We start from the raw sequence: 10,226 nt of genomic DNA on the forward strand, positions 1-10,226 counted from the left end.
CGCCATGAAAACATTGCTTTACTGTCTGGACACACACAGACAAAATCAAAAACTTGCAATGGTAGTCATGCATGTGGTACAATTTTAATTCCATGGACTTAAAGTGAATTCTGATCTGATCACGTATGTGGCAATCATCATGATTAGAATGGCAGTCATCCTTTCTCACTCTCAAAGCTAGGGATAAACTGACTTCCGTTGACACACTCTGTCAAACCGCTGACAGAGAGACACCATACCAACGTCTCACGGACTGCGACATGTGCTAGTTAACTAGTTACATCGGCCTTACCCACCTACAGTTATCATCATTTACTGGCCAGTGGGGAGTGCAGGATTGGTGTTGGATGGAGAAATTATTCTGAAATGGTAAGGAAACACTGACGGTGATTTGTGTCAGACATGGGCAGTGCACAAAGATTGTACTTGACCTAAAAGCGGCCAACGATGTGGAACTTCACAAAGTAGGACATGCATGTGTTATGTTCCACAAGACGCAGAACAAACAGCACAACTGCTTCCAAAGGAACCAACAGCTCATGTAATCACATGAGCCAGAACACAATACCACACACAGACCCTGTGAAGCAGGTATTTAATGCTGAGTGGAGTACATACCACGAGTACCTAAAAGTTTGTTTTCAGTCTAACCAGGTCTCCATGGTTACCAAGCATAGCTACTCCTTCACATAGCAAATACAGTATAAAAAAGTCATTAAAAAGAAGAAAATGCAATGGATTCAGAACACTGATAAGAAGCTGTGGAATAGGCTCTGGTGGGTGGAAGGTGTGGTCAGGAGTACAGGCAGCTAGGACCGATAAGAATTTAAAACTGTTGACTTTTCGATGCGTACCGGTATAATCAAAACTGCATATTTCGCTCCGCTTTTGTTGCTGCATCCCAGTTTTGTCCCACCTAGTGACATATTCCAACAACACTGAAAATAACTCTTGAGTGGATCTCTTTGTGTGGGCTTACGCGACGCAGTGTAGCTGTCGAGTCTCCCCGCGCCTGGGCAGACACCTGCGCTTAATTTGTTGCTACAGTTCTGTTTCTGTTCAGGCATCCGATCTGGGGTACACAGTGACTGGAGATGAAAGTCAGATTTTGCGCTAAAATCAACGCCAATGATCCGATTTCCTGCGCTGGATGTAATAAGTCCTTACTGTAAAAAAACAACTGCATTTGTTTTTAAATAAATCCCCAGCTTCGAGTTCATAGTTCCTTGTTTCGTGATTTCATTTTCAATTAGCCTATCAGGTCAATTGTGATAAACGTTCACACGCAAGTTAAACTTGTTTTAATAGCAGGTTTTATTTTTTTTTTTGCATCGAATATTCGTTTCATTTTTTATTTGCGTATTCATATTGGTTTGACGGCTAGAATGGAGGTTAGTTCTACAGTTTCACAACTCTTGGGCCCCTTCTGCGTGCACTTTGCATTTCCTGGCGACATTGTGTGAATTATCTCCTGGTGCTCCGGTCTCCTTCAGAAAAACGATGGTTAGACTAATTAGCATGTCTCTGGGTGCCTGGGTGTGTGCCCTCTGTTCAGTCTAAAGTGTAATCCAATTTGGGTTCCGATATAGCCTTAATCTGGAGTAAATGGCTTTTCGATCATGAAAAGATGTTTGCCTATTTGAAAGGTTTGAAGAATCGTCCTCAGATTTTCAGGGACCTGCAAATACTTGTATACGCTTTCCCGCTTCGGCATTCTTAAACCAATTTGTGAACTCTTTGATACACAGAACCAGAAACTCGATTTTAGGATTAGATATCCAAACATCCAATGTATGCCAAGAAAATCTAGAAATTGTTTTTATACTAATGTCCCCTTTTGGGTCCGTAACAAAAACACAAATCGCTTCCAGTGTTCAGATAAAGAGAGAAAAAGAGTAGAGTGGAGAACGTGCTCAGAAATACAATTTACTTTAGTAATGTCAGTAAATCTTAAAATTCGAAGCTAAACGTTGGGATCAAAGATATCGTAACACATACATTATATTCCCTATCCATCCCAACATCTATCATCAAGTATACTTTTCGAGTCTTAAAAACACGGACTGGAGTACATTTTCCTTCCGTGGCATCTATAGAATAACGAAATCTTTGCTTTCTTGGCCGAATTACTTTAAACACAAGGCCCTGCTTTTTCGAAAAGGTCGAGTAGCAAACGTTAGAATATACAGACGACCCAACGGCCTATGAAGATACTCTGCGTGCTAGTCACATATGCATTTATCTAAGCGGGAAAAGCATCTTTCTGCATGTCTTGTAAATAAGGTGGAATGTCTCCAGTATGATATCTGGTTCGGTCTGTCTGCCAATCTGCAATCTAACTAATTGTGTTTAGAAAACAGTGAACTTCCTTTCCCTTTGAACGCAGCAAAAGGCAATCAGTGAAACCTATGAGCATTCTAGCGCGACCCCATGACTGAATGAAATTACTCACCAGAATCATTTATTCAAAATATCATAAAGCGGGACAAAAAAAAACTTTTATTTGATGGACATTTTCAGATACTGCGGACAATTAGAATGAAAATAAACATTCATTAGATGGCGAAAGCCCCCACCCGTTGTTTTTTTAATACATTTTTGAAGTGAATTTAACTGTTTCGATTTTGGTTGTCCCTTTTAATCCCCAAACTGAATATTTTACCATCTTCTGCACCGTACCGTTCCAGCTGCAATTAACCGTTATCTTTCGGTATTAGTGTTTCATGTTCAACCTTATATTTTATTTGCTAAAACTTTAGTTTAACGACTTATTAAGGAATATCTCGGCTATCAGTGTAACAATTACAGTTCCATTTGTTACTAGACTGGTGCTATGCCTCTCTCACTCCCCAACTCGCCCAAACACACATTATGTTCAGTAAGAGTGAAAGTCGAGGGCAGCCCATGTTGTCCTGCTGATGTGAGGGAAGGTGTCCAAAGTTTGTTCAGGAAATCTGCGCCATTTCCACTTGGCTCTAGACACGACGGCTATTCCGGACTTGAATTTGCGTAGGAGGGTTAAAAATAACCGAGGTATAAAAGCAGGGACACGAGTCCTGGAACTCCATCCCATTCCAGAAAAATCTCTTCTTGGTACACAGGGCTAGGGAGGTCCCATTTATAGAGAGGGAACAACCGAAAACGAATTTAATAGCTTAAAAAGTAGCCTACATAAATTGTTGTTAACATTAAGTGGAACGTATTACAGTACATTCGATTTTTGTACAACACAGCCTTAAAGCGCAAATGATTAATTTTAAAACAGTTACAAACGAATAAAACTCCTATATATACAGGAAAAGCGTCAGAATCACAATTTCCATGGTAAATGGAATGTCATCATATTGCCAAAGTACAGAATACAATAGAAGACCGTATTTCAGCAAATTGTAAAACAAGTGGAATGTATATAGAAGGTTGGGTAAAAATAAAATTATGAATGACGACGAGGTATCGAAAATAATTTCAAAGAAACAGATCAGTAAAAAAAAAATGAATGTGGTAGTTTTCCCCAACAAAATAATTCCTTAAAAGATGAAAGGGTAGAAAGGGTATAAAATATTGAAAGGAATAAGAGGGACAGCTTTAAAGTGACTCTTCTGTTAGATAACATACGTTTTCCTCTGAATGTTTCAGTTTCGCAAAACTATTTTCCGTTGATGCTGTTTTGGTATAACTGCCAACGGTGCGCCCCTAATAATCTCCAGGCCAGTTTCCAGGTACAGTAGGCACATTTTATTGCTCGAACTCCGAATGCCCCTTGAACCCTCTGCCTGTTGTTTTTTCCAAGGGGGAAAATAATGTCACACGACGATAACAATTGTTAATTTTCGTGTTCAAGCAGTCTTTAAATGTGTTTTAACCATAAACATTATTATTATTATTATTATTATTATTATTATTATTATTATTATTATTATTATTATTATTATTATTATTATTAGCGATTGCAGACCACTCAGGATGATTTTAAACTATGTTTCCAACAGATTTGTCTGAAGCGCATCATTATTAATTTTAGTGGTCAGTTTACTTATGCACATTCATTACATAGATTATATTGATTTTATATGTCAAATGTTTTATAAGGGCATCACAGACATTTCTATTTCGGTGCGATTTTCGGGTGAGCTAAAGTTGCTGACTTCAGGCTCATTCTTTGTGACTGTAAAATAAAGAGGAAAAAAAAACAATCTTTTACTTAAGAATTGAATATCCTCCGGCCATCTTCTCGTTTAAGCTAACTGACTGCAGCGTGCTAAAAGATAAAGCAAATCTTTTCTAATCTTTTATATTGCAATTGTAACTATTGTTATTAAAAATGCAGGTGAAATGGGTTGTTTTTGTTCTCCGGGACGACAAGATCATTAATAAAACCATTGCTGTTAGCATGTAAACTGACACCGTCTAATGGCCCAGTTGCGTGAAACCTATATGCAGTATTCAAACGTTAAGAAAGAATTATTACCTAACAAATTCAGGCACACGTCACTCAATTTTTTCGGTTTTTTACCTTGAATCCACAATTACCGCAATCACTCATCGCCACAAGCACATATGAATACAAATACGATTAGCCTAGGGATTTTGGTGTTTTATATTATATATATATATTTTTTAAAAGTTAGATTGAAACCTCATGAGCGTCCATACACGGGTCTGAATGTTGGAGAACAGTGGGAAGATCATCTGTATAATTTGAATGAAAACCTCGAAATAAGACAATTCTGGGCAGTCCGCTCATGATGTGTTATCTTTGCGATTGTTCAGGTGATAATATGATCTGTTTTACCGATTACAATCCATACTTACAGGGTACTCCGTCCTTACCCATTGTTTTTCCAGTGATTTACTGAGGTGCTGTGAAATATATTGTCGTATAATTTCAGGAGATACCTGAAAGCCAGAGGATGCTTTGATGAACACCCTGAAACTCCACTTTTCCCCCGTGAAATAATGGGGACACATTTTCCCCAAATTCAAACTGACAAAGTTCCGTAGCGCCCCCTAATGTTTCCCATTGATTAAAAACTAAACCCGACGAATTGATGCATTTTTATTCGAGGCTATAGACACATTTTCAAAGACGCGCTCTCTGAAGCAACTAAGAATGAAACGTTGTTCTCTTTATTTTCACAGAGAAGTGCTTAAACTTTAATTTGTTTTTAATAGTTAGGGTCGATAAAACACTGTAATTATATAAGGGGACGAAATATCTCCTTTTAGTCCCGTTTTTGGCACAAAATGTCATGTTTCTATATATTGTTAGCTTTAAAACCAAATATTAGATACCGAATTAAACTTCAGGCTCGGCCGACGTTCGGCTACACAGCTGCGTTTATTTTCTTGGAGTAGTGTTCAGACTGAAGCAAGCAAGCCAACCATAAAAAAGTTAGAATTCCGAGATAAGCACCTTATCATTTATTGACAAATTGAACAGGCGAACAAGATTATATATGGCAAATGATTGCTTAGTCAAGCACGTTTAGCACACAGAGAAGAGATATTCCATTAATAATAATGCTTTATTCACTTTATGGAAATACTAGGGAAAGATGTGATAGGAATTAATTTTATAAACAGAGAACAGTCTATTTTTGTTTAAAAACAAATCCTTAAAACACAGATTCATATCGTTTACCTACAAACGTTTTGTTCGATGCATGTCTTTAAAAATCTATGAGGATTTATTCATTTACTAGTTTGATAAAGTTTTCAACAGAAGCAGGTTTGGAGTTCCATTTATCGTCTGATCTCTGATATTTACTAAATAAAACAATAAAGTAAAAGCAGAATAATATAAAACTGTAATCACTAGATCCTGGGCAAAACGCCGTAAACAAGTGTTTTTTTAAATATATATTGCATTTAACGAAGCGTTTACCAGTGCATTTTATCTTTATAGCACAGAGGAAAACAAGAAAAGTGTTAACCTTTTATGCAGAGCAAAATAAAAACAATGCCTAGGAACGATTTATAAAATCCGATTTTTGAAACGGAATTATTCATTTTCAAATGATTTGTATAATATACATTGTGCACCACCTTTTGTGGTATATAAAATACTGAATTAAGGAGAATCAGTAACTTTGATTAAGCTTAAAAACGTATAACATTTACGTTGTATTTGCCCCTTTTGAAAGTATGCTGTAAATATACACGGAGAACAATTGCTGAAACGTCACGTTTTACTACAGTAGTTTGTCGCAGGTACAAGGGGTGTCGCCTATCAAGCATACACGCCCATTAATGGTACGAGCCAATCATATACACAGTGACCAAGTATAACAGGCTCGCACTTGAAAAAGTTGAGTAAAGAGTTTGGTGTGTGGCGCTTTGCTCAAGAGTTCGGCATTGCTGGGAAGGTGGAAAAAAATCATTTGACTTTATCAAACGGAGGGGAGTTTAGCCTGCAGTCGACCAATATCTCCCCATGGCTCTGGCGGATGCCATGCTACCGTCGATTGCTACTTTTGCAAATCATCGAAGTCTGGAGGAAAGACAGTCTGAAATAGTACATGTAAGTGTTTTTAAGTATTATTTGCGTCATTAAATTACATCACGAACGAGTACTAGTTATTGTCATAGGGTAAATTCATGTCTTCGATCTGTTGAGTTCATTTCTAAAGTCTTCTTTCAATCTGATTGACAGACTACGCTATGTTCCTGCAAAGTGTCTAATACAATGTATAGCACACACATTGGTCCAGACTCACTTGCTTAACAAATCTCATTTGATCGATTAAGATGTTTCAAGTCTTCAGAGGCTGGTAATTTGACTGTGATCTGGAAAGCCTGGCAGACTGGCGCTCAGGACGGTACTAAACTTGTCTAAAATGTCAGCAGCGAAGCGCAGCAAAGAAAACAACTTGCAGTGCAGGTTTTTAAGTTGGGTGCGTTAGGTATTGAGGTATTTGAATAAAGCATTTAACCTAAGGGGAGGATTTGCATTATAGTTTCTGTATGGAATTAAAACCCCCTTTGTTGTTTATGCGCAGCGATGGAAAGTCGATGAAAATGAATCCTGTGGCACCGGTAACGAGGTCAGACCCCATATCGCTGTCGAGTACAGCGTTGTCGAGTCCCCACCGATGAACAAGGAAGAAGACGACCTGGCCAGATTCTTGGATTTGGAGTTTATACTGTCCAATACCATCAGTTCCGAAACCGGGAGCAGCTCCGTCAACACCTCGGGATATCCGCTGCCGGAGACACCGGAGAGCTGCAGCACAGTGTACGACAGCGACGGTTCGCACCCCACGCCCAGCAGCTACGGCACCGGCCGCTTTTCTGAGAGCCCGAACCGAAGCCTGATGGCTGAGCTCTTAACCCCAGAGCTGAATTACCAAGGGCCTTGCGAAATACAACAGGACTACTGCATGAAGCCCGCCCTGGAGAGAAGGGAGTACACTGAGCTGAGAACGCCCAGCCTGGGGAATCCTATCCACCTACCTGTGGACACCGTGCACCACATGGGACATAAAATTAAAACCGAGAGCCTCGAGCAGTCGTGTATGATGGCAGCTGACTGTATGGGCCCGATGTATGACCACAAACCCGCTCTGCGCGCCCCGCACCCCCACCACCAGGCTGCGCTCCAGGGATTCGTGCAGCACAGGACACCTCACAGCGCGCCCCGAGAGGAGATTGGGCGAAAGGACTGCCACATCCCCGAGATGCATTCACACCACCACCCCCACATGGCCCACCAGCAGCAGTTCATGGGCCACTCCTCTTACCCACCCCAGTACGTCCCGCACCAAGGCGCGCCGCAGTTTCACGGACAGTACAGCGTGTTCAGGGAGCCCATGCGGGTTCACCACCCCGGCGTGTATGGCACCATGTTGACCCCGCCGTCCTCGCCTCTCCTGGATTTCTTCGCGCCCGTGGGCGCTCCCGAAGACTGCAAGCCCAAGCGAGGCCGCAGGTCCTGGGCGAGGAAGCGCACGGCGACGCACAGCTGCGAGTACCCGGGCTGTGGCAAAACCTACACCAAAAGCTCTCACCTGAAAGCTCACATGAGAACGCATACAGGTACGGTGCATTTTGCTATCCATGCCGTTGACCCATTTCTCGCAATAGAAATATAATATCGGACTTATCATTTTGTCCTTATTTGGGAATGTGGAGGGAGGGGGGTATATCTTAATTCACGCGATTGAATTTTAATAATCTTGGTGTTGCGTTTTGCTTAATCCTAGGTGAAAAACCGTATCACTGCAACTGGGATGGTTGTGGGTGGAAATTCGCAAGATCCGACGAGCTGACTCGCCATTACAGGAAACATACCGGACACAGGCCGTTTCAGTGCCACCTGTGCGAGAGAGCGTTCTCCCGGTCTGATCATCTGGCGCTGCACATGAAGCGACACATGTAAAACAAAAAAAGACAGATCTTGAACTTTCACCGAAATCCTTAACTGAGATAAAGCAAATGTATTTATGGAAGCTATTTGAGTAGGAACCATTCTTTAACTTGTATATAAATAAATTCGTCGCTAAATTAAGACAGTATTTAAGGGGGGACAAGACCTGTTAAGCTTTTGCGAGGAGTCTTCCAGTATAAATTATTTAAAACAATTTATGAAGACATAAAAATAGAGAAAATACAGTGGTCACTCTAAGGCAGTTTTCACATAACAGGGCGGGACCCCGTTGTATAGTTTTGTATATAGACTTGCAAGTCATTTTACTGTTTATATTTTATTTCCCGGCTGTTTCAGCCGCCTGCTTTGCTTCGTGTCAGGGAACAGGAAGGAAGACGCGATGGCTTTGTAATAATTCTTAAGACTGGGGATTTGCCTTTGAAAGCTAAAATGTGTTGCCTGCCGGGTCTCTACAGTTCTGTATATTGCATTTTATTAAATATTTGCTTGTATTTCAACTGCCTGTTTTTTGTTTGATGTTGAAGGTTTTCAGTCTTTTAAGGACTGCCAAATCAGGTACTGTCAGACTGCCTTTTAATGAAGTCGTAAACTTTAAAAGTATGCTAGATAAACTGTACCATTACTATACTTGAAATCATTCTAGCAAATGCTATTAACCACCTGTTAACTGGTCTTGCATAGTTCTCAAAAAGTAACTTTCAATTTGTAGATACCAAACAAACGTAATGACTCACTTTAAAAGTGCAATATGTGTTGTGTATATTTTCATGTATTTACTGACTTGATGCTTTTTTGTATAGCAGATAAAAAATATCCAAAGAAGTGAAATGTTTTGCAAAGAGAGGTATATGTTAAAGTGTTTTATGGAAAAATAAAACTGAAATCCTAAAAATATTAGATTTGGTTCATGTTTCTTTGTGTCGGGCTTTCAAAGGGTGGATTTTCTGAAAAGTGCAGCAGTTATATAATGCTATTTTACAAAGGATTTACATTTGCTTGTGAAAATGCTTTTGTAAAAAATGAAAGCATTTTTTCAAGATATCCCTACTGCTAAGGGATCATTTGGGTGTGGCATTTATTATACACACGTATATACAAAATATACACAAATATACAAAATAGACACAAATGCTTGTGATATTTACATATCTGTGTTGACTACACAGTAAACATGTACAGTAAATACAATAATGTACAGTAAAGCACAGTAAAGCTAATCAATTTCATATTAAAATAATCTAGATAAATTGAATTCTGGTACCATATATAATACTTGGTACTTTTTGGTACTGTGTTTTATAGTTTTGCACCATGGTGAAGGTGTGGTGGACTTTTCTGTCCTCAAAGCTTGGAACAAAGCCTGTGTCAGAGAATTCTGGAAAAGTGAATTTAGTGGAATGCTAACTAACTAAAAGTTTGTCCAATAATAGCCCAGAATCTGGGTGAGTTTAGATGAATAATATCTGGAGTTGAGGTATATGGTCCAACAATGATTCCTATTTTTCTGCTTCAATTATCTTTATTGTGAAGAGAACTGCGTTTTGATGCAAATGTTACATTACATGATGCATACATTCTAGAAAGAGAGACTGAGCCTGGCCCCACCCACAAAGTCATCAAAACCTTGTGTGTCACAGGCATGCGCCAAGCCCACAGATCAAGACAGCAAATCTTGTCCATGAGATATGCAAGCACCTTTTTTTTTCACTTAAGTAAGGTACAGCCTAACTAATGTCTGCAATCAGTCTTGTGTCAGTTTTGTTATGACTGGTTTCTGCATATCTTCTTTGAATTGCACTGGCTCCTGCAAGTTAGTGTGGCAGCACTGCATTTGCAACAA

General features: G+C 39.6%; 1 protein-coding gene across 1 annotated transcript; it reads left to right on the forward strand.

Moving 5' to 3' along the window:
• Positions 1-6,311: 6,311 nt before the first annotated feature.
• klf17 (Kruppel like factor 17) lies at positions 6,312-9,283 on the forward strand. Its single transcript, XM_006634667.3, has 3 exons — positions 6,312-6,520; positions 6,999-8,034; positions 8,202-9,283. Exons 1-3 carry the CDS (start codon positions 6,434-6,436, stop codon positions 8,375-8,377), a joined length of 1,299 nt encoding a protein of 432 aa, XP_006634730.2. The 5' UTR covers positions 6,312-6,433; the 3' UTR covers positions 8,378-9,283.
• Positions 9,284-10,226: the final 943 nt, after the last annotated feature.

This window comes from Lepisosteus oculatus, chromosome 9, assembly GCF_040954835.1.
Source record: "Lepisosteus oculatus isolate fLepOcu1 chromosome 9, fLepOcu1.hap2, whole genome shotgun sequence".
In the NCBI taxonomy this organism is placed as follows: Eukaryota; Metazoa; Chordata; class Actinopteri; order Semionotiformes; family Lepisosteidae; genus Lepisosteus; species Lepisosteus oculatus.

Excerpts from the sequence above, each read along its gene's own strand:
- klf17 (XM_006634667.3), top strand. The coding sequence starts at position 6,434 with ATGGCTCTGGCGGATGCCATGCTACCGTCGATTGCTACTTTTGCAAAT. Across the intron at positions 6,521-6,998 it reads GACAGTCTGAAATAGTACAT|CGATGGAAAGTCGATGAAAA; the intron begins GTAAGTGTTTTT and ends GTTTATGCGCAG. Across the intron at positions 8,035-8,201 it reads TCACATGAGAACGCATACAG|GTGAAAAACCGTATCACTGC; the intron begins GTACGGTGCATT and ends GCTTAATCCTAG.